Source organism: Polypterus senegalus, chromosome 1, assembly GCF_016835505.1.
Source record: "Polypterus senegalus isolate Bchr_013 chromosome 1, ASM1683550v1, whole genome shotgun sequence".
Classification (NCBI taxonomy): domain Eukaryota; kingdom Metazoa; phylum Chordata; class Cladistia; order Polypteriformes; family Polypteridae; genus Polypterus; species Polypterus senegalus.
In genome coordinates, this window is record NC_053154.1 from 26315948 (window position 1) to 26341566 (window position 25619).

The 25619-nt window shown below is 39.1% G+C and overlaps 1 protein-coding gene across 3 annotated transcripts in view; it reads left to right on the forward strand.

Annotated features, from left to right (window-relative positions):
* Positions 1 to 22967, forward strand: part of LOC120523507 (zinc finger protein 536-like) — a 148202-nt gene extending 125235 nt beyond the window's left edge. For all 3 annotated transcript variants that reach the window (XM_039744887.1, XM_039744901.1, XM_039744892.1), the window contains exon 5: positions 17928 to 22967. In XM_039744887.1, the coding sequence (XP_039600821.1) occupies positions 17928 to 19282 (1355 nt within the window). In that variant the 3' untranslated portion in view covers positions 19283 to 22967. The remainder of the gene's footprint in view (positions 1 to 17927) is intronic.
* Positions 22968 to 25619: the final 2652 nt, after the last annotated feature.

Consider the following 25619-nt stretch of genomic DNA (forward strand, 5'->3'; position numbering starts at 1 on the left):
CCCAAAAGACATACAGTGCCTATAAAAAGTATTAACCCCCTTGCGAGTTTTCACATTTTATAGTATTACAAGGGCGGCACGGTGGCACAGTGGTTAGTGCTGCTGCCTTGCAGTTAGGAGACCTGGGTTTGTTTCCCGGGTCCTCCCTGTGTGGAGTTTGCATGTTCTCCCCGTGTCTGCGTGGGTTTCCTCCGGGTGCTCCGGTTTCCTGTCCAAAGACATGCAGGTTAGGTTGGCGATCCTAAATTGTCCCTAGTGTGTGCTTGGTGTGTGTGTGTGTGTGTGTGCCCTGTGGTGGGCTGGCGCCCTTCCTGGGGTTTGTTTCCCGCCTTGCGCCCTGTGTTGGCTGTGATTGGCTCCAGCAGACCCCCGTGACCCTATAGTTAGAATATAGCGGGTCTGATAATGGATGGATGTATAGTATTACAAAATTAATTCACAGCGGATTTAATTTGTTTTTTCTGTATTGATCAACAGAAAGAAAAAAATGATGTCAAAGTTAAAGCAGATCCCTACAAAGTGATCTAAATTCATTACAAGTTTAAAACATAAAATAATTAACTGCCTAAGTATTCACTCCCTTTAATCCTGGAATCATCATCACTGGTACAGCCAGTTGTTTTTAGATGTCACGTAATTAGTTCAGTGGAGGTAACCTGTTTGTAGAGAAGAGAGTTTGTAGTATAAATGTACCTGTATGTTGATGGTCAAACTTATGGTGAATCAGTATCATGGACTATCCTAGACAACGAAGACAAAAGAACTTTCCAACCAACTCTGTGAAAAAGTAATTGAAAAGCTCCGGGATAAGGACAAGAAGATATCCAAGTCAATAAATCTCCAGTTGAGTCAATCATTAACAAATGTAAACAGTATGGCACAGTTGTAAATCTGCCTAAAGCAGGGCATCCATAATAGCTGAGTAATCATGCAAAAAGGAGACTAGAAAGAGAAGCCACCAAGAGATTTATGAGAACTCCAAAGGAGTTGCAATCTACTACTGTCACTGATATTGGAGAAATTGCGCATATAGCAACCGTTGTTCAGGTGCTTTTCCAGTCACAGCCTTATGAGAAAATGGAAAGTGGAAAGCCACTGCTAAAAAACAATGCCCATGACATCTCATGTTGAATTTGCTAGAAGGCAAATAGGAGCTTATGACATGAGCTGGAAGGAGCTTCTATGGCCTGATTAGACCTAAATTGTGCCTTTTGGCCATCAGACTAAACAACATTTTTGGTGTAAGCCAAACAGTGAACATTATCAAAAACACACTATCCTGAACATGAAGTGTTGTGATGTTAGCATCAGTCTGTATGGCTGCTTCTCCTTAGCAAGCCCAGGAAGGCTTAAGTTTAGAGGGTAAAATGAATGCAGCAAATTGCAGGGATATCCTGGAGGAAACCTCATGGAGTAGGTTTAGAAAAAGAAGAAAACAACAACTCCAAACATAAAGCCAAGGCTACACAGGAATGGATTAAAACAATGTTAATGTCTCTATCCAATTGAAAATTAGTGTCTGGACTTGAAAAAGGCTGTTCACTCACAGTTCCCATGCAACCTGACAGAGTTTGAGCAGTTTTCCAAAGAAGAATAGAAAAAAGTACGGTGGCGCAGTGGTAGCGCTGCTGCCTCGCAGTTAGGAGACCCAGGTTCGCTTCCCGGGTCCTCCCTGCGTGGAGTTTGCATGTTCTCCCGTGTCTGCGTGGGTTTCCTCCGGGCGCTCCGGTTTCCTCCCACAATCCAAAGACATGCAGGTTAGGTGGATTGGCAATTCTAAATTGGCCCTAGTGTGTGCTTGGTGTGTGGGTGTGTTTGTGTGTGTCCTGCGGTGGGTTGGCACCCTGCCCAGGATTGGTTCCTGCCTTGTGCCCTGTGTTGGCTGGGATTGGCTCCAGCAGACCCCCGTGACCCTGTATTCGGATTCAGCGGGTTAGAAAATGGATGGATGCTAATGACCTGGAATGGTCGAGTGAGTCCAGATCTCAATCCAGTTGAGAATTTCTGGCTGGGTTTGAAAATGGCTATTCACTCATGATTGTCGTATAACCTGACAGTGTTTCAGTAGTTATGCAAAGAAGTCTGAGGAAAATTTGCAGTGTTTATATATGTAAAGTTGATAGAAAGCTACCTACACAGACACAAAGCTGGAAGTGGTGTGAAAGTTGTATCTACTAAATACTGACTCAGTAAATACTTAAGAAGCCGCTTATTGTGGGTTTTGTATTGTATATACTCATGTATAAGTCAGGTCTTGAAACCTGAAAAATCGATCAGAAAATCAGAGCCCAACATATACGCCCATTCAAAAATGCGACACATTTTTTTTATTTATCTTCTTGCATCCTCCAATCTCACATCAGTTTCTCGGATACATCAAATTTTGTTGCAGCAGCGCAGTTACCAATTTCTTTCACCACTTCAGTGACGTTTAATTTAAAACCATCTTCATATTTTCTTCTGACAGAACGCTCCATCGTAGATAAGGGATGCTCTTAAGATAAAGGTGTACGAGGGTGTGAGATACAAAAAACGCAAAACAGTGCAAACGTTGCTTCAGAATAATTCGGGTATTAGCGTGTGGTCACGTAGGCACAACAGAGAGAGAGAGAGGTTAGGAGCGCACGCTTATACAGCGCATTGCCGCACCCACACAGATAAAAAAGGCCGTGTTCTCTGCAGTTAGGTGTGCTGAAATTTTTTTTTCCCAGATCCCAAGTACAAGTGTGGTATTGGTAATTCTGAATTAGTCTTGTGATGCATCGTTGTGTCCTTCAGGTGTGGTTTTCTCTTGCACCCAGTGCTAATGTGACAGGCTGTGGGCCATCATAGTCATGAATCGTATTAAACAAGTCAGAGTCAATAGCGTCATGCTGGAGATCTCATTTTGCAGTCATAAATACAAAAGCCTCTAAATTTTATACTGAGAGCCAATATTAATGATGAAACAGAGTTAGAAATAAACGCAAAACAGCATCCATTCATCCATGTCCTGAGTGCAATTCAACATGTTCCTGTAATATATAAATACAAAACATATTTATTAATTGTTAACTGATTTTATTATAAATTATGTTAATAGGTTAACCAATTTTAATAGTAGTTCATTGTAATACACATAGTTTCTTGTTTTTTTTTTTTTTTTTTTTTTTCTCTATCTTTGTTTTCAGTTAAACTAATAAATATGCCTGTGGGAGGAAACTGGAAGGTCATGAAAAAATACACACAAACACAGGCAGAATATTCACAGTACACATACATAGACAATAAGCTGAACATTTTACACAGGTCTCTGCAGCTGTTTTTAAAGATATTTGTTGATACTTTCAAAACAACTTTTTTGTCATGTGAAGAAGTATCGGGCACAATTTAGAGCCACCTATGAAGCTACCCTGCACAAGTGTAAGGTGTGGGAGAAAATAAAAGTACCCATAGAAAACCACGACAAAATAGGGAAACTATACATACTTCATATTGTTTAGGCAGCAATAAAGTAGTAGCAATTGTAAAATGTAATTCATTTAGATTCATTTGTAGCACAACCAATGTGTCAGGAGCAAAAATGCTTGGTGAAGACACAGACCAATGCCAGGACACCTTCTAAAAGGTGGCTAAAGTATATGAACAAATTGAAAATACAAATTCCTTCCTCCTTCTTCACTGATGAAACTATGAATTCTGAGACATCTAAGAATAAATGTTAGTTAAAGGTAGCTACAAGAGATGATTATGTCTACAAATAGACTGGCTGAAGTAACAACTGCAGGGCAAGGGGATTTTTTGTTGCTGTTTTGGCAGCACATTCTGCGATTTTAATCTATACTAGTTTCATTATGCATAACACAGAAAACCTTCTGTGAATCATGAAAAAAGGTAGCTTAGGAGAAAATGTATCTCATGACAAGTGTATAATGTTTGGTATATATAGAAACGTGACCAAAAGAATGAAACAAAGTATGCAATAGTAAATGTGTATACAAGAGTTTCTGTCAAAATAAAATGCAGGAATGCTTATTGAAGAGGTCCATAGACTATTATTGTTAAATGTGTAAAGTTTTCTCACTATTTGAAAAAAGAACAGCAGCATGAAAATGCACAATTGAAACAATCAGGCAGATTTTAATTTATTTGATTATACTGGTTAGGTAGACAGTTAACTGCTTTGTTTTCTCAGAAGCATGTACTATATACCCTGAAGGCTTTTATTTTTTATGTACATTTAAAGTCAGACAGTCTCATTATAATTACTAACTAGATCTACTTGAAATGAAAAGTGGTAATAATTTTGGAAATAAAAGATCTCTTACATATATTTGTGTGTGTATGTTTGTAGGTAGGAATATGTGTGTGTTTGTATATATGTCAACACTGTGTGCAAAAATGGAATCAGCCGTGGATGGGATGCCAGTCACAGCAGGGTTTACTTATGTAGATATACAGGCTTGCACTGGTCCAATTTAGCATTGTCAGTTAACCCAACATGCACTTCTTTGGTATGGAAAAAAACCCCGAAATACTCAAAACGAAACACACAACATTCACATGCACAAATTTTGGTCTCATAAGTTAGCCCGAAATACACATTGTGATGGACAGCATGCATGTGCAGGCATCCCGGCTGGGACGAGCTTCGATTCCTTACTCAGCTGTGAGGCCAGTAGGATGGAAAGACAGAGGGAGACAACCTGGCAAGGCTACTTGCTCCCTGATGCACTAGACCAGGGGTCCTCAATCCCAGTCCTGGAGAGCCGCAGTGGCTGCAGGTTTTTGTTCTGACCTGGTTGCTTAATTAGAAAGCAATTCTTGCCAATAAAGCACTAACAAGCTATGAAATTAAATTAACTCTGCGATGTCAGGTCATTCTCATATCCTAGATTTTCTTTTCCTTTTTCATCTATCATGCAAATGATTTGAAGGCTAAAATGGACGAGTAATTCTCAGTCCTTCACTTTTTTCTCTTCATTTTTCTTCCAAGTATTTAATTAAACCCAATAGTGCAGATAAATAAAAAAAAGTGTTAAATGTAAATAAGCTTAATGGAGAAATGCTGCTCTCTCTTGTCGTTTGCATGTTATTGATAAGGAGCAATTAAAATAGCGGTTTAAGACAAAATTAAGCAATAAGGGCTCAAAATCACTAAAGTGAAGCAGAAGTGTTACTTTAGCAATAAGTGCTTTTTATTAAGCAACTGGGTTGGAGCAAAAACCTGCAGCCACTGCGGCTCTCCAGGACCGTGATTGAGGAGCCCTGCACTAGACGACAGCCTTGTGCAAAAATCCTGCAAGGCATGTTGGGAACTGGGGTCCAATATAGCAGCCTTGTCGGGTTCCATGGATGCCACCAGGGGATACTACAAGGATACATGATGCCTGATTTTTGGAACTTCAATTTAACCCAGAAGTGCTTCCCACAGGCTATGCTCTTCTACCCGCTAGACCTCATCCGTTGGAGTCGGGAGTAGAGGACGGACAAAGCTTGCCTGGGAGGAGTAGAGGGGAAGCAAGGTAGAAAGAGTATGGATTTGTTTTGGTGTTTATTTAAGCCATTTGTGAGGTAATTTATAATAATAAATCTCACATTTGCACCTGGGACGTGTGTCTGTGTGGTTCTGCCTGGGGTTTGGGACACTGTAACTCCCTCAACTAGTCGCAAGTATCATAGTTGGCCGGATTTTTGGCTGTCTGCTTGGCAGAAACCTGCATTTATAAAAAATTTTGTAACCAAAAATACCTCAGACCAACCATACATGGAGCATTCTAAGCATGACTGTTATCTTATAACCATTAAGTGCCTTAAGCATGAAAAAGGCACTATATAAATAAGATGCATTATTATTATTATTAGGAGTAGTATTATTAGTATTAGTATTATTATTATTATAATGGGGAAGAGAATTTGGGGGGACTTGTGTCTGTGTGGTTGTGTCTGGGGTTTAGGGTATTGTAATGCCTGCTACTGGTCACAACATATTTAAGATGGAGAAAACGAAGCAAAGGGACCAGGAAATAATAATACACAAGACACGAGAAGGAAGTACAAATTCCACATAGTACTTGGCGGCACGGTTGTGCAGTGGTTAGTGCTGCTGCCTCGCAATAAGGAGACCCGGGTTCGCTTCCTGGGTCCTCCCTGCGTAGAGTTTGCATGTTCTCCCCGTATCTGTGTGGGTTTCCTCCAGGTGCTCCGGTTTCCTCCCACAGTCCAAAGACATGCAGGTTAGGTGCATTGGCAATTCTAAATTGTCCCTAGTGTGTGTGTGCGCGGCCTGCAGTGAGCTGGCGGCCTACCCGGGGTTTGTTTCCTGCCTTGCGCCTTGTGTTGGCTGGAATTGGCTCCAGCAGACCCCCGTGACCCTATAGTTAGGATATAGCAGGTTGAATAATGGATGGATGTACAGTACTTACAATACAATACAGTTTATTTTTGTATAGCCCAGGGGTCTTTAATCCCAGTCCTGGAGAGCCGCAGTGGCTGCAGGTTTTGTTCTGACCTGGTTGCTTAATTAGAAAGCAATTCTTGCCAATAAAGCACTAACAAGCTATGAAATTAAATTAACTCTGCTATGTCAGGTCATTCTCATATCCCAGATTTTCTTTCCCTTTCTATCATGCAAATGATTTGAAGGCTAAAATGGACGAGTAATTCTCACTCCTTCACTTTTTTCTCTTCATTTTTCTTCCAAGTATTTAATTAAACCCAATAGTGCAGATAAATACACACAGGTGTAAATGTAAATAAACTAAATGGGGACATGCTGCTCTCTCTTGTCATTTGCATGTTATTGATAATAAGGAGCAATTAAAATAGCTGTTTAAGACAAAATTAAGCAATAAGGGCTCAAAATCACTAAAGTGAAGCAGAAGTGTTACTTTAGCAATAAGTGCTTTTTATTAAGCAACTGGGTTGTAGCAAAACCTGCAGCCACTGCGGCTCTCCAGGACCGTGATTGAGGACCCCTGGTATAGCCCAAAATCACACAGGAAGTGCCGCAATGGGCTTTAACAGGCCCTGCCTCTTGACAGCCCCCAGCCTTGACTGTCTGAGAAGACAAGGAAAAACTCCTAAAAAAACCTTGTAGGGAAAAATGGAAGAAACCTTGTGAAAGGCAGTTCAAAGAGACCCCTTTCCAGGTAGGATGGGCGTGCAGTGGGTGTCAAAAGAATGGGGGTCAATACAATACAATACACAGAACAGAACAAATCCTTAATACAGCGTAATAATAAAAATTTTAGAAGTACGGAGCAGAATTTAACAGTAGATGATATCACATAATAGATTTGGATATTTTTAGAGTCCTGGAGACCTCATCCATCAAGCTGCCTCCCCATTTGGCCATTACGGCTGAAACGTTGCTCGCCAGCCAATCGATGAAAGGACCCCTTTTTCCCATGATTCCTGTGATCCTCCATCAGGGATGACTTTACCATAGGCAGGCAAACAACTTGGTAGGTGGGCCTGGCACCAATTGCCACATTTGAGTACCGAGAAAGAAACAGAATAGGTGAGGGTTAGTATTCAAATTATAACATCATGTTACTTATGTTTTAGTGCTAATGACTAACAACAGAGATGCAGTCTGTACAGTTAATCAGCAGCTCTAGTCAGGATATGCTAAACTGAAGTAGTGAGTCTTCAGCCGAGATTTAAAGGCTGAGACTGAAGGGGCATCTCTTATAGAAGCAGGAAGACCATTCCACAGTTTAGGGGCCCTGTAACTAAAAGCTCGACCTCCCACTGTTATTTTATTAATCCTTGGAATCCTAAGCAGACCGGCATCTTGAGATCTTAATGTGCTCAGGTTTGTAAGTCATGATAAGTTCAGACAAGTAAGCGGACCTTGGCCATTTAATGCTTTATATGTTAAAAGGAGGATTTTGAAATCTGCCCTAAATTTAACTGAGTTATGTGTTCATATTTTCTTGTTCTTGTAATAATTCTTGCAGCGCATTTTGGATTAACTGGAGGCTGTATAGAGAACAGTTTGAACAGCCAGTGAACACCGCATTGCAGTAGTCAATCCTACTAGAGATAAATGCATGAATTAATTTCTCACAATCCTGTTTATTTAGAAAGCGCCTTAATTTCCTAACATTTTTAAGATGGAAGAAACATGTTTTGGACAACTTTGTAATATGTGCTTTAAATGACATGCTAGAATCAAAGATAACTCCTAGATTGCGGGCTGATTCAGTAAAATTAATTGGGATTCCAACTGAGTTAAATGATGACAAAATATTGCTGTGATCAGCGTCATTCCCTCAACAATTAACATCTCTGTTTTATCTGTATTTAAAGACAAGTAGTTCTCATTCATCCATTCCTTTAATTCACTAACACAACTAATTAAAGACAACATCGGAGAAACTTCATTTGATTTAAATGAAAGGTATAACTGGGTGTCATCTGCATACAGTGAAAATTAACATTATGTTTCCTAATGAGAGATCCCAGTGGAAGCATGTAAAGTGAAAACAGTAAAGGTCCCAGTACTGAGCCCTGCGGACACCATATTGAACTTCTGTGTATAATGATGGAGTACTGTCAGCACATTTCTGTACATATTGGAATCGATTTGATAAATAAGAACTAAACCAAGCGAGCACGGGCCTGTAAGCCCAACATCATTTTCTAGCCTGTGCAGTAAAATAGAATGGTCAATGGTGTCAAATGCTGCACTTAAGTCCAACAACATAATTACAGTGGAGTTTCCTTCATCAGAGGATATCAGAATGTCATTTACAACCCGTGTTAGTGCATTTCTGTACTATGACCAGTGCGAAACCAGACTGGAATTTCTCAAATAAATTGTAATGCGTAAGGTGTGACTGAAGCTGACTGGCGACTACTTTTTCTAGTATTTTAGAGAGAAATGGTAAATTTGAAATAGGCCTATAATTATTTAGTATGTGTGGGTCTAGGTCTGACTTTTTAAGTAAAGGTTTAATGACTGACACTTTTAGTGCATCAGGTATGTGCCATGCAGTAATGAACTATTGATAATGTTAGAATAGGGCTGCAAGAACATCCATGGCACTTTTTACTAGTTTTGTTGGCACTGGATCTAGGGAACAAGTAGTGGGCTTCATTTTAGTAATTAAAGTTAAGACTTCCTGCTCAGTTACAGGATTAAAATTACTAAAGTGCTGAATGCAATGTGCGGCAGGGTCTGCTAAGCTAGTATTTGGTTTGTACTGTGATGCTGAGATCTGGGATCTTATATTTTTAATTTTCTCATTGAAGAAGTTCATAAAGTCTGTACTGCTAATATCTGTTGGTATTTTGCACTGTTGATCTGAATTCCCATTTGTTAATTTAGCCACTGTTCTAAACAGTACCCAAAGATTTTTATTATTGCTATCTATTAATGTAGAATAGTATTCTGAGCGAGCTTTAAAGAGGGCTTTTTTATATTTATTAACACTCTCTGTCCATGCAATTTGAAAGACATGTAGCTTTGTTGTTCTCCATCTGCGCTCCAGTTTTCGACACTCTAATTTAAGAGCTTGAGTATTTTCATTAAACCAGGGAGAGTTTCTATGTGCTTTGATCACTTTTGTTTTAAGGGAGCCACTGTGTCTAGAGCATCTCTCAAGGTCACATTATAATGTGATGTTAGCTGATCTAAATTATTTTCCACGTTTACATTTGATGTTTACTGATCTAAATGGTTTTCCACAATTACACTCGACTTACTCAAGGTATGTATACATTTTGAAGCAGAATTACAATCTAGATGTCGCACTGTCTTGCAGAGTTCTGGATGTTTGCTGCAGTTAGTCTCTTATTTCTGGGTTTCTAGCAGCATGGTTTGTCTCTGCTGAGCACATTGATCAGATTGATAATAACTTTTTGGCTCAGACTTCAGCGAAAGTGCTGACTTCTGAGCATGCCTTGTGTTTAGTCAGTCAGTCATTCTCCAACCCGCTATATCCTAACACAGGGTCACGGGGTGTCTGCTTGAGCCAATCCTAGCCAGCACAGGGTACAAGGCAAGAACAAATCCCAGGCAGGGCGCCAGCCCACTGCAGTCCCTCGTGTTTGTGCTACTCAAAAAGATTTGAACGTTTTTCTTAAATTCACTGAGATTTTACCCTTTGTATACCTGCATACCATAATCTTTTTTAAAAGAAATTTGTTGCATTTGAATGTGCCATTGAATTTTGTTCTTGCAAATTTATACTTCCAATGATTCTTATTTACGAATGTGACATTTATTTCCTCAAAATTTTTCAAAATCTTTTTATGTGAATCTTTTGCAGGTAAAAAAATGATGACTCATAAAGATCAGAGAGAGCTGCTCAATCCATTAGGCATAGTCACCTGAGAGGGGCTGTATATGAAATTTAAGGGGCGCACATTATGGATACAGAGGGTGACACATTACTCCAAAATGACCTTGAAGTCTAATAATACTGACTGCTCGCTACGTACATCGAGGGATGCTATATTACATAACTAAAGCAATTTACTTTACAGAAAAAATTGGAACTTCTTGCTTCTGTTGATGCTAGCAAGAAGAAAAGAGCATTATGCAGGCAGCTTTTTCAACAATATGTGCCAAAAACCACACTATGTTCCAAATCAATTATACAGAAATCCCCATTTTAACAAATTATTTATTCAGTCCGGAGCACTTTATTTAGTGGAATTTGACATGTGTAAAAAATGGCAGAATCTAATGTCTTTTGAAATATGTTGTCTTCCCCTTTGATGTATGATATTTAGCAAATGTTTTTAAAGTATGCTGCCAACAACTTCATCCCTTTTTACCATAAAATGTTGATGATTAATTCTTTCCCAAAATATTTAAGAAATAACAGAATATCTTTATAAAAAGACATAGTAGTATTAAAGTAAATTAATCTTTTAGAAAGCCAGTTACCTATAACCTCGAAATAGAATTAGACTAGTTGGAGAAGAAGTGATTTGGTAAACAGGACTACTTGCAATGTTTTAGAATCTCACTAAATTATTCTTTTAACATAGAGACCAGAGGCTAGGTAGGGACCAAATGCATTGGCATCAGCTGACACTGCTGAATAAAGATAGGTAAAGCTCTGCTGTTAGAAAAAAAAGTTAATAGAACAATCCGGACAGTTAAATATAGAGGTCTCCAAGTCAAATAGGTTAAAGTAGGGAGGCAAATTAAATTTTACTTTTCCCCCCACTATTTATTGTGAAAGACAAGCTAATTGTTCCTTTAAATGGGAGCTGGTGCTCAAGACAATAACACATATGAAAGTTGCAAGATCTGGAGTGTTACAAGGCAGGTCTTGACCCTAGAAGTGTGCCTGGAAGTAACTGCTGACCAGAGTTTTATTAGCTTTTATCACATAACTTGAAGTCAAAAAGTGAACAGGACAAAAATTCAACCAGTGTTAGTATGAGGATAGATAATTACGAAAGTGCAGAAAGTAAGAGAATGCCTGGGTAGTACTTGATGGGATGTGGGCCAGTCTCACCAGAAAAATGTCTGGGACTTTTTTATTGTATAGCTTGGCCATTACAGTGTATAGAATTTGTTGTTTTCTGTTTATTTTGATACTTTCTGTTTCTCCTTATGTTTATTCACCTTTTGCCATTTTCTAATAAAAGTTAATATTTAATTTTTTTTTTATTTTTGTCCTCCATAACATTATTCTGTGTTCAAGGGTAACTCAAGAACACCCTCTATCTTACATACAGTAATATCCTTGTGATAACACTTGAATAAGCACACGTGTAACATTTGTACAGTCTCAAGACATGAATCAGTATGCCTGAACATTTTACATGTTTGAAGTGGACAATAACAACATCAATTATTTGTAAATTTCATACAGTACTAGTTTCTAACTAGTTCAAGAATATTACATATAAAAGATGAAAATGGAAGAATTTCTTGTTTTTGAGTATGTAATGGTTAAAATGGTAAAAGTCAGTGGCTTATTTGATAACATATGGTCAAATGGCCTCAAAGGAGAAAAGAACAGAAAGTCCAGCTGGCAAGGATGCAGGAGAAATAATTACGGCTAGGTCATGAACAAAAACCGCTGACCCCCATCTTGACATTCTGTTGTACTGGAGTATGATAAAGTAATTCAGTGTCATCTATGTATCAAGAAAAGTCCTAGAAGATTCAGGGCTTTAAGTATCTTCATAGCAGTAGCATCCTCTTAACTCTTTCAGCATCAAAACAGGCTGCAGAATACTTTGGAAAGACAGCAGAAATGAATGCCACAATGGGATATTGAAAAGAGAAAACAAAGATGAAAAACGGTCAGATTAGAAGAAGTGTGTATTAACAGTTTTTTTTAAATATTCAACAATACTAGCGTGGAATACCCCAGTTGGTAAATTATTGAAGGTTTTAGGAGCATAGACACAAAACAACCCATAAGCAATTCTGTTATTCAGTACGTTTAAAGCTTTTGTTTCATGTGTGGACTTGCAGCCCATTAGTTTTTATAGTAAGCTCCTTGTGCTCATTATGAGGTTGTGATATTTTATTAAGCTGTTTAGTACAGCTCAGTCATTTGTGTGGGGCAAATTACATATTTGTAAAACTGTCTTGAATAAAAACTAATTTTAAACATAATAAACTTACTCTTTGATTCAAGGTGAATGCCAGTGACTTAAGCACTTACTGTATATGTCATATAAACTTAAGAATATGTCATATGAACTTATGAATCTATAAAATCAGGCACATGCAGTTAGTTTGAAAAGATGGAGTGCTAACATCGGGTTAATAAAACACACAAGGCTTTGGAAAGAATTTATAAGGAAATGAAAAATTGAATTCCAGATTGCTGGTTCAACAGTTTAGCACTTAAATTTCAGTCCGTGATTGCAGGTATTACATCTATTATATGCTGTAAAAATACTGCATCATTTAACTCATTCATTCATTGTCATTTTATCTGAGACCAGAGGTCTCATGTATAACACCATGCATAATAGTCTCACTAAAATATGGCGTACGGACAAAAGTGGAAATGTGCACAAAACCGTGCATACGCCAACTTCAGTGCACTTCCACTCCATAAATCCCGGTTGGCATGAAATGTAACGCACGTGCATGTGCCTGCCACCTCACCACGACTCCTCCCAGAATTTTGTATATTTGAATATGTAAATCAGTATACAGAATAAGTATAATAAGTATACAGAAGCATATTAGGTCACAGAGAGAAAAAATATAGGGACACAGTGAAGAAAAAAAAGGTTGAAATGTCGACTTTAGTCTCAAAATTTCCAGTTTAATCTTGTAGTTTATTTTGTCATTAAAGTAAATTGTTTTAAAATTCTTCTTATAATTGATGTTTAATTTACTAGAATTACTCAAATCCTATTGTAACTAAAGTAGCACGTTAAATGCTTCAAATTCTATGTGTTCAATGTGTGTGAATTACTACGAACTTCTTAAATGGGCTCTTTCGTAGACAGGAGTGTACAGGCACTGATTGCCACACAAAATATATTACATTCATGATATTACATCTGTGTGAACATTTTAGAGTCCTAAGATGTACGCTTGGTATCATTTTCATGATGAAATGCATTACAGCATGTATTAAACATGGGGGCACGGTGGTGGAGCAGTAGCGATGAGCTGGCTCCCTGTCCAGGGATTATTCTTGGTTCCACCATCCAGGGATTGTTCCTGCCTCCTGCAAGGTGCTTGCTGGGATGTGTGTAATCCTCAATGAAATAATTTATTACAGCAGTACTGTGTCTGTTAAATGTACCAACCCCCAATTCCTGTCCTTCTATTTTCTTTCTCCACATAACCAATTACCACAATATAAGCTCTGTAATAAATGTAAAACCAGAATGCTGATTCTTCAAGACTATTAAGGGACACTGAAAAACAATCTTTGTATTACTTTGTACATGTTTAATTATTTCACCCATCCAGAGTTGCACCAGTCCCAGCAAGCATACAGAGCGAGGCAGGAATTCATGCAGATGCTGGTGGCTTTCCTGAGGAAGCATGGGTTAATTATTTTTATATGTTTGATAGATCCCATGTCATTGATGTGAATATAAAAAAGGGAGACCACACAGAAACAGTATCACTGCTTTGACGCTGAATGCTGCCAGTTTACAAAACCAAGCAGAAAACTTCCATACGCAAAGGGGGAGGCTGCCATGAAAATGTGCACGGCTTTACGCAAGTTTAGTTTTTATACATCTCAAAGTGTGCATGGAAACACACACCATTTATACATGAGGCCCCAGGTTGAGGGAACTACAGTCTTAGCAGTGAGACCTATACATCTCTTTCCCCAGCCATACTTGCCAACTCATACTTAGAGATCCTGAGGTGTTCCCAGGCCATCCTGGAAATTTAACCTGCCCAATGTGTCTTCCCCAGAGTCTCCTCCTCATGCTTGTGATACCTCTGCAGGGAGGTGTCCAGGAGGCATCTGTATCCAATGCCCAGACCATCTCAGTTGGCTCTTCTCCATTCAGAGAGTCAGTGTCTTTTCTCCTGGCCTCTCCTGGATGTCCACCCTGTGGAGAAAACTCATTTTGGCCATTTGTACCTGCAATCTCTTTCGCTTATTACCCAAATCTCATGACAATAGGTGAGGATAAAGACATAAATCTACTGGTAAATGTAAAGCTTTGCCTTCTGGCTCAGTTATTTCTTCACCAGTATGGACTGCTATAGAGCTTGCATAACTGCACTTGCTGCCCTGATCAATCTGTCAATCTCAGTATCCCTTTTCCCCAAGGTACTTAAACCCTCCACTTGAGACAGTAACTCACCTCCCAAATGGATCCGTCATAAAGCAATCCCAATGTGTGCTGGAATTCACTGCCCAATTAAGCCAATAGGACCACTTCATCTATCAGTGATACAATTCTAAGGCCACCAAACTGGACACCCTCCTCTTTCTAGCTGTACCTTGATATCCTGTCCATGAAAATCAAAATAGAATAAGCATGGCCCTGGTAGAGTTCTGAGCACGGCCCTAGGTCCTCATGCATAAAGCTGTGCATAGAATTCAAACTATAACATGGCGTAAGCAGAAAAGCGGAAAGTGTGTTTATGCACAAAAAAAAAAATCCAGATGCGTAAATCGGTGCGAACGCCAACTTCCAAGTTCTTCCGCTACATAAATCCTGGTCATCATGAAAAGAAATGCACGTGCATGCGCCTGCTGTCCCGCCCCGTCTCCTCCCAGAATTTCGCCTCTTTAAATATGCAAATCAATATAAATAGCCCTTAAGGTCAGCGTTCTTTGAAAAGGCAATAGCAAAAGCATGGGTTAATAGAAGAATTTCAGTGAATACCAAGTGGAAGCAAAGAAAAGCATACTATTTGTTGGTTTAAACAGTGGTATAAACAACAAAAGGAAGTTGATCGAGTGACATAGAGTGTCTGAGAAACTCGAAAGCTCAAGTTCACAAAGTCGCACGAAATAAAAAATAAGTTGTCAGATATTAAAGTCACCGTGTAAAGGCAAGTCGTAGCCCACCCTCTGAGTGTGATATGAAAGCTTATTAGGGTACAGAGAAAAGAAAAAAAAATAGGGACGCAGTGGGGAAAAAAAGCACGAAATGTCAACTTTAATCTCGAAATTTCTACTTTAATCACATAGTTTATTTTCTCACTAAAGTAGAACATCATAAACTTCATCTTAATATCGTTTAATTTACTAGTTTCTCAAATCCCATCATAACTAAAGTAGCATGTTAAATGTTTTGTTTTGTATTTGATCTTCTATGTGTTCTATGTGTGTGAATCACTACGTGCTTCCGGGCTTTCTCTTCCTCCGACAGGACACAGAATCCATTACATTCATAATGTTACAGCTGTCTGAATAATGAAAATACTGAGATGTATACGTGATTTCATGTATTAAACATGGAAACACGGTGGCGCAGTAATTGTATCTGCATCACGCAAAATGCTTGCTTTGCCACGTGCGACCTTCGATGAAATAATTTATTGCAGCAGTACTGTCGCTTTCAAACGTACTCGCCTCCAATTCCTGTCCTTCCTTTTCTTTCTCCAATTACCCAATCACCACACATTCAGCTCTGTAATAGCCGTTAAGCCATCTGTTTGACCTTTGTGTGGACTATTATATTGTTACAGGTTAATTAAAATCAGATGTATTAAACTAATAAACAATATGCAGTTAATTTCAGTGTACAGTGGAACCTCAGTTCACGAACGTCTCTGAACACGTCCAAATCGGTTTACGACCAAAAACTGTCAAACTTTTGCATCTGTTCACGACCACAGACTCGGCATACGAACAAGCCAGTTTCCCTTTGTGCGTGCCAATGATTTCCGCACGTGTTCAGTCTCTCCCTGTGCATTCCCTGTGCAGCGAGCAAGAGAGAGAGACACACACACACACACAAGAGAGACAGCTTGATGCAGAAGGCCGAGAAGTTAAAGAATGCACCAGGCTTGTTTTTAAAGAGACAGATCCGAGCATCGTTTTAACCTCGTTGTATTTAATAAAGACTTTTTTCTATTGGATTTTAACCTCCACTTCACTTCTGTTTGCGTGCATTGTCGCAATGTTACTTTTGTTGGTGGTTTATTAAATTATGGATTTTTCAAATGTTCATTTTTTTCCCTGTGCTTAAAACCTAAAAAAATGTGTTTTTAACGAGCGGTTCGTATCGCTATAGTGCAAACTCTTTCGGTGTTAGTTTTCTCTGTTGTTCAAGGTTTTCTCAGTGTTACTCAATATTTTTACATTCAGTTTACTATTACGCTGTGCATTCTGTGGTATAATTAATTATATTTGTGCTTAACAATATTTAAAAAAATATATTTACATACAGTTCGTACGGTCTGAAACGAATTAATTGTATTTACATACAATCCTATGGGGGAAATTACTTCGGTTCACGACCAAATCTGTTTACGACCAGAGTTTTGGAACGAATTATGGTCGTGAACCGAGGTTCCATTGTATTTATAAAGTTGCGTCAGGGATGTGGATCTAAAAAAAGAAGAATAACCACACAGGAACAGTAGTACGGCTTTGACGCTGGGTGCCACCAGTCTGCAAAACTGAGCGCAGAACTTGCGTACACCAGGGTATGAGCTACCGTGGAAGTGTACGTGGCTTTACTCCAAGTTTAGGTTTTATACATCGCGATTTGAACGTGGAAACGTTCATACAGAACATTTTTGTGTATACGCACCGTTTATACATGAGGCCCCTGATGTTTTTCTGAATATGAGGATACAGCTGTCATTTATACTGGGACCAACTAGCCCTTATTAGGGATCCTGAACCTTATGAGGCACCTATAGGGTGCAGCTCTTGTTAGTCTCTTCCTCAATGGAGGCTTTGAATAAGGCTCATTTGGACCTTGTTTTCCCCCACCTCCCCCAGGATGCAAGTGTAACAAGTACACTTATGGGCCACCTTATGTTCAAATGTGGTGTTTGCTATGGACAAACCATGCATAGCACAGAAGTAAAATAACAAAACATTGCTTGGGTTTAGATTAGAAAAGCAATTCCTCCCAGTCACATCTCTCCAGGTGTTTCCATCATTACCCATGTGGGACCCCTTCCAGGTTCCCCTCCAGGTACTCCAAGAAGGCTTGGTACTCAGAACTCTCATTTGTTTTATAAGTATATAGGGCAGTCCGAGTCCTCCAATCCACAACCTTGAGCCACAGAAAGGAAGCCCTCTCAATCTTTGGAACAAAGTTCAACATGGCATCGACCAGGCAGGGGATCAATTAGAAGCCCAATTCCACCCAGTGCCTTTCCCCTGGGCGGTTTTGTATTTGCATCACCAATAGACTGAGTGAACATAATCTATGTTTAACTGATGTGTTGTATAGAGCTGGTTCCTTCTGGAAATGCTGTGTTTGCCATATCCTCAAATTGAAATAAACAGGTCAGGAAGATGAATGAATGCACTAAATTTTTTTTCTGTTTGTATTATTTTTAGGAGAGAGACCCTACAAGTGCCCCCACTGTGATTATGCAGGAACACAGTCAGGATCTCTCAAGTATCACCTGCAGCGACACCATCGTGAACAAAGGAATGCTTCTGCCACTGCTGATGGCCATCCTACTCTACTAGGATCTAAGAGGGCTAACTTTGGCCGACATGACATTGGGAGTAGAGGACTGGTCGGTGCATCAGCTGCTGGATTCTCTGGAAAAAATATGTCTCCGCAATGGCCAGGAAGACCTCCACCTCAGAGAACACACTCTAGGCATTCTGAGGACAAAAGACATACTCAGAGCACTGGCATAGTAAACAAGCTCTTCCATAACATTTCTGAGTTGGAAGGAAGCGTTCGAGGCTCCCAGAATCTCCAATCTCTGCGAAGTCCTTATAAAGAATGTCCACCAAAAGAATCTAAAGATGGAAAAATTGTCCCAGCACCCAAGGTATCTAGGAGGAAACCTTTGACAACAAATAAGATTCCAGTATCATCTTCCAATGGCAGGGCTGAATTTGAACCTTTAGATTTGTCCAGAAGACCTTCTCAGGAGACTCCAGATGGTGTAACACTTCATCAGTGCCTGTTTTGTCCTTTTACTACTTCTTCAGTAGAACTTATGGCAATGCACCTTCAAGTGAATCACACTAGCAAGTCAAGACGAAAAGAAAGGGAGAGAAGCATTGACGATAACAGACACCCACACCAGCCTTCTTCCTGGGCAGGGTATGGCTTATCACTTCTTGCAGCTTGTGGCTGGAAAGTTAATAAAGACACGGAAGAGTCAAAAGATGATCCTTATGAGATGGATATTCAGAGATCTTCTGTTTTAAGGAATGAGGTTCAATCCAATGGCACCCTGTCCATGGATACATCTCCAGGAGCTTCCACAGCAGATGATTTAGAATTAAGTGGGCTAACACAGTATGGAGGAGAGTCAGAAGAGGATCAAGATAGAGATGAATATAAAGATGCTAAAGACCAAGAAATGGTGCATCCTGTGAAATGTGACAATGATAATAAAGATGGTAATATTAAAAATATAACTCAGTCTGATGAAGTAATGCATTTTCAAGACTGTGAACAGATCCCCGGAGGGACAACAGGTCAAGGAAAAGAATGCCAACCGAATATCACTCTAAATTTGAAAATGCCCAGTGAGGTTCCCATAAGCCCCATGTATTCTCCTGGAATGGCTGATAGACATGATGTGAGCTGCATTTCTGAAGATGAAGAAAACCTCATCATGTATGAAGAAAATTCACTAAATATAGAAAATGTGGAACGATGTATGGAGACTCAAGAAACAAACCGCTTGGCTTTAAGCAACAAGTGTGGCCAAGATGATGACTGAAACTGAAGACCTAATATTCTTTCAAGGGCCATCAACACCAGTGTTCCAGTGTTTTGTGATGAAAACCTATAGCCTAGGTTAGACCTTGTCTGTGCTGTTTAAAAGTCAGATATCAGTTTAGTTGGACACCTGAAAGGATTTATACACTTTTGGTGATTAAAAAACAAGTGGAGCTAAATTATATGTACGGGAAAGCCAGTGTTACACCGAATGAAGAAACAAAAGATAAACAAAGTCTTCAGAGCCTTGGAAGTATGTGAAGATATTTATTTTTGCAGACACTCAGTGCTTGTGCCTCAGATAAATATGAGAATGATAGATTTGTGTGCTGGGTGTCAACTCTAGTCTTTAGCTGCAGTAATAGTTTATTTAAGTAGAAATATGAAAGCATCCTTTCTATATCCCATTCATTGGTTTTTTGGTCCTTTTGACATCATATGCTTCCTTCATTGCCTGAAGAGGTCAAAGTAAACTGCATTAAAGCTGAGCAGTATCAATTTTAAAAATCCTTGAAAGTCAATCATTTCTTTTTGTTATAAAAACACAATGCATAGCTTACGTTTCTTCATTTATCGGAAAGAATAGTATCTTTTATGCAATAATTCCTTATTAGTGCAGCTGAAATACCAATATTTGACCATCTAAATTTTTTGAATGCATGCAGGTTTTGGTCAACCACTTTTCTGTTTCTAGGTTTCTAGCATTGTTGGATGAGATAGTTGCATCCAACTGACCAAACAAAAAGTCCTCATTTTTTTTACACATGAGCCAGACAGTCTACTACAATGAAATGTATCATGGCTACATAAACAGGCTCTGGGTTAAAGGCATTGATGAATATGTAGCAGTTCTGGGACTGAAAAATAGTAAAACAGCAAGGTTTTCTAAGAACAATTAAGTGTATAGCTTTGAAAAAAGAATGGTGCATATTTTCACGCAAATGCAGTGTTAAAGCCTAAAGGCATTCTGTCATTCTGTGATTGAAGAATTCAGACAGAGAGAAATCAGTATGCAAAGCAAACAAATAAATGCAAAAGTCATTATCAATATAGTTATTTATGTCTCTCGCACTGGACAGACAGGTTATGACTTTTGACTCGCTGCCTTTGATCTTGAAAAACTGCTTTGGCAGTCACAGTTCAGACCAAATTTGGTGAAATTCGCACAGTGTCCCTGCCTTCTTTTACACAAACAATAGCACTCCTTAATACACTGATTTTTTTGGTTATTTAAATACTCTTATTCCGTTATGAGTCAGTGTCATTATTTTGTCATTCATCTGGGAAACAACATTGAATCGTCCCCACTTGTTCAAGAACTTAGTAAGGTGTAATGTTGTTATGTAGTAAAGACTCATTTTTTCCATTTCAGATATGTGCCTTCTTAAAACTAATCGATTTATTAGTGCTGTAAATGTGATAGGGAGAAACTAAATTACTACCAAATAAAGCCTTGTGTACTGCGTAAGTCTTCTTCATACAGTATTTAATGAAAATATAGAGTAAAAGTCACTGAGTGTCTACGTCTTTTACGATCACAATGTTCAAGACAAGACAACTGGAATGCCCTTGTTTCTTGGACCTTGTGCTCCAATTCAAAAGCTATCGATGGGATCTGGAAACGATGTGCTACTATGATGGGTTACAGATATTACAGCTTTATCGTGTAGATTTAGAGAAGAAGTAAAGATACCATTTTTTATTATTTAAATAAAAGAAATGGTCTGCAGTGTCTAAAAGCTGGAGTTGAACCGCTGCTATTAAAAAGTTGTTTAAGATATGAAGAACTGGGGATGCTTTCATGAAGGCTTTTAGACTACGGACGACACCAGATGTCTTTCACCCTTCACACCAAGTGCCAATATAATCAGAAGAAGTAACATTTTAAAAATTTAATATTAGGTTACTTCTTGTGCAAAATGTGACCAATGCCCAGATGCTTGGGTAAGAAATGCTGGCTGTATAGCACTCAGTAAAGATTCAATGGATCTGACATCTTCCAGAAAACCATTACATCAAATAAAAGTTTGGAAGAGGAGAATACTGTATTTTCTGATCCAAATGGCAGAGGTTGGTCAATACATTAACAGTTCTGTAGGGACCCAGTAGAAATCTGTAGCTTGCTTTTTTCTGTGTGGAAATAATAATGAAGACTATTGATTGATGTACCGGAAGCAAAGCACTGTGGGATGTTCTTTTTTAGTGTGCTTTTTATTTTTTAATTTCATTGTACAGCCTAGAATTTTTGATTCTGGTTACTGTTTGTGGCCTTTAAGAAGGGAGTTTCCTGGATTTTATAAAGCACTGTTAGGTATGGGTGAAGGAGGAAAAAAATTCTATTTGTTTTCTTTCAGACTGCGGCTGAAATGTCAAAGCCTTCTGGTGCAACAGAGCCTACTATTTAAACCCTTGTCAAATCCCAGACTCTTGCTCTTCTTAGGCATTTCTAATGTGAGGGACAATTGTCTCCTATGACACTTGAAACAGAAGTATACCCTGTTTTCTATGCTTCCGCTTGATGCTATTCTTTTCAGCTATCTCATTTTTTATTATTTTCGGTCATGTCATGCTCCCGTCTTGTCCTGGGTTAAAATGCTTGTTCTTTCTCTAGGGCTGCCTTTTGTTTGGCAGGTGCCATCTCTTGGTATTAGGTCAGCACCCGTATTTAAGATAGCTGTGTGCCACTCTCTACATGCTTGTTTTTAAAGTACTTACTGTTCTCAGCTACTTCTGTTTTCCTGGTTTATTAGTTTATGCTTATCCAAATTCCAACTTCTATTCAATTTAGCCAGCCACTGTTTTTTGTATGAACTGAATAGGTACAAGACAACCATTCCACAGTCATTCATTATTCCATGACATTTTGTGTTTCTGACATTTTGCATTATTAAACAACCGTGACTTGCCTTGTCTATATTTTTATGTTCTTCTGTGTCCCAACTTTTGGCCATTTTAAAGATGTCTCATCTTTTCTGTGATTTGCCACGATGCTCTAAAATCATTCCATAATTACAGTTTTCAGTGCTTCCATAGAAATCTTCACAACAACAAAAATGCCAGAACTTCAATTGATGGTGCATTGCTAACTGCTTATCTTAGCCATGCTCATTCTAGAGTTCTTATTGTTATCACTGACTGTTATGTTTGACATTTTTACATTATTAAATGGCAGTGATTTTCCTTTTATTCATTTTTTGGACCTACATGTCCCTACTACATCAATACCTTGACTTTTCTGTTTGCCACCTGGTTGCCTCAAAACCATTCCTCAATTATGTATATTGTTTCTTACATCTAAATCAGACTTTATCCTTCAAATATGCCAGTGGCTCAGTAAACTGTCTTCATCTCCTTAGTACCCATTCTTGTATCATTAGCTGTTGTTCTCTAACTTCTCATGTTTCTTAGTCTTTGCTGTATTAAATTACAGCAGTTTGTCGTGCCCTTATGTGTTTGTTAATTCTCACATGCATATCAGCCTCTACTCAGTTTATGAATGCCTCCAGTTTTACCTGAGCCATCAGCAATTTATTGAGCATCAGCATCTAGGTAATCTCCCTAAGTCGCATGTGTCACAATTTATGTAACTGGCACAGTGCTAAAATACAGTGTGGAAATGGCCCGGACACAGACAGGCAGACATGTTGGAAGTCACCACCACACATTTATTTACAACTATTTACAATATTTACAAGTGCACAAACCCCCCAAAGTCCTGGCCACACAACACCTTTCTTCAGGCCGCCTCCACACTCTCCTCTGCTTCGTCCTGCTTCCACCCGACTCCAGCCTCGAATGAAGGGAGTCAGCCCCTTTTATTTGCACCCGGATGTGCTTCAGGTGCTCCCCGGCAATCTCCCGCTGACACACCCCAGTGTGGCAGAAGTGCCGGCTGTTCTCCCGGAAGCTCTCCGGGTATCCCTGCTTCTCTTGCCCCCCAGCACTTTCTGGTGTGGCGGAAGTGCTGAGGTCCAGGGTTCCCAAGGCATTGGGGCACCTCCTGGCGGTGACCACAGGCCCCTACAGGGTTGGGCTTCCAAGCCCTCTACCTGTGTCCCCCAACGCAAACAGGGTGGTGGCCCCCACGTGATCCAGGGTGGGCGTAGACCCTCTTCCGGTCCTTCAGGGCGTCCCGGCTGGGTTGTCGCCCCTGGCATCCCTGACAACAGCATAATGTGAGACAAAATATACCTTAACAACTGTATATTGTGAATAATGTGGATAATGATCTTATGGATATGGTAGTGAATAGTACATCAACCTGAACTAAGGGGCACATTCCTAATTTGGCATGCTTAAAAAGTTAAAGTTATTCATTTTCAACATATAAGGCTATATGGAGACCTAATACCAACCTCTAGAATCATCAAAGGCATTGATAAAGTTGATCAATAGAATTCTTTGAGATAAACATTGAATCATATTTAAGAACAACTAGTGGAAGTTAAAGGAAATTGTCTTTAAGGTGGAGTCACTTAACTAGTTCTTGACAAAGACAAAGGGTTGTGAGAACATGAAGTCATGTAGTTGAAGTAGACACGGGATGAGATACAGGGGCAACAGTAGTCTGCAAATCATGCTGTACATGCTGACAAGACCTGTGACAGGCCAATTTGTTGTGATGACCACCTTCTCGCCTTATGTAGGCTTATTTCCATATTATCTGCAGTGTTGTTGATAGCCTCTAGGATGCACAGAAAATGGTTTCTTAGTTTCAGTGCACTGCTCACAGAGCCAGTAGTACATAGTTTTTTCACCCATCGGCTAAACTGTGTGTTTCACAGGAGCACTTGCAATGGGATATTGTGTCACAGATCCCTCGTTTGTCAACTTTGTTGACTGTAGGAGCCTTCTGAGTATATACCTCCACAATTGGAAATACACTGTTCCAAAGACTGCAGCATGCGTTCTGTCCATGAAGCACACAGATAACATAAAAAAGAAAATGGAACTAAACAGCTTGCACTGGTTGACTGTGCTTGCTGCTGCTAAATCCAGGTGGGGCTCCTTACTGTACGCAGGGACACTTTTTTTGTGAGTCGCCCTGTTTTAGCGAACTAAACAATCTTGATGCACTGAGTGGCATCTTAATGTTTTACAAAGCTTTTTTTTTATTAGTACAAAAACAAGGTATAATGTGTCCTAAAGACTAAGAGTGGTACAATTGCGTACTGCTTTTCTAAACCATACATTTCATTTATATTTGCAGAAACGATGGGCAAATCACTGTTGTTTCACTAGTCAAACAGTTGGAAATGCTGAAAGTCTGAAAACATGAGATGCTCAAATCCTTAACACTGAAAAGAACTTTAAGCATCAGTGGTTGAATATACATTGAGCACTGTTTACTTTTACTGTCCAGCCCCAGCAAGGCAGGGACTTGCCATTAATGAGCCTACAGTCCAAATTTGCTGTTACAGTTAGGAGAGAAGAGTTTCAGGTGTGAATACTAACAAAGGCATTGCTTAGGGACAAAGGACCCCATTTCTAGAAAAGGGGTGTAGCCTTTTGTGAGCCAACATTTCAAAAATAAACGTGGCACTGCATCATCATATCCAATAGCACCAAGTGGCACCCATGTTTGCTAAATCAAATGGATGAGTAATCATTTCAGATCTTTAAAATAAAATAGTTTGGTTTTTTTTTTCCCTGGGAAACAATTATCAGGTAATTCCCCCAAAAAATAAGAATCTTGACTATCAGTTTGAATTGTTTTAAACATTTGCTTTCAATGTTTGCATTTTTATGCAGAAAATAAGTTATATAGCTTCCTGTAAAATTATAATAAAGATGAAATTTGAGGCAATGCACTTCACGTAGCCTTCACATTCCTTCAGCAAGTGCCAACTTGAATTTCCATTTCACTTCAGTATTGTCTGTCTTTGCCTTACTTTTAGAATCGTTTCCACAATTGCTGTCTTTGTTGTTGGATTAATATGCCGTAGCTGTATAAACACTCCAGGCATTTCTAAGATTAAGTGAATCATCTGCAAATGCACACGCACATACAGTAAACGTATGCTTTGTGCAAAAATAACTTGACACAAAATGTATACAGTAATAGCGCACATACTAAATATATACTGTACACAGCCTTTATATTTCTATAGAATATATATATATATATATATATATATATATATATATATAATAAGAACATGTCATAAAGATTTGGGCTCCCAGCAGGTGTAAACTGTTTAATTCACCTTATGGTGGTAAGATACAAGGGAGCATCATGCTAGTTGTGTGATGTTGTGCTGGTTGCTTTAGAGAGGATCAGCTTGTTCTCTGAAGGACCACCGACTTCTCATGACGCCCTTCTTTATATTTGGTCATCT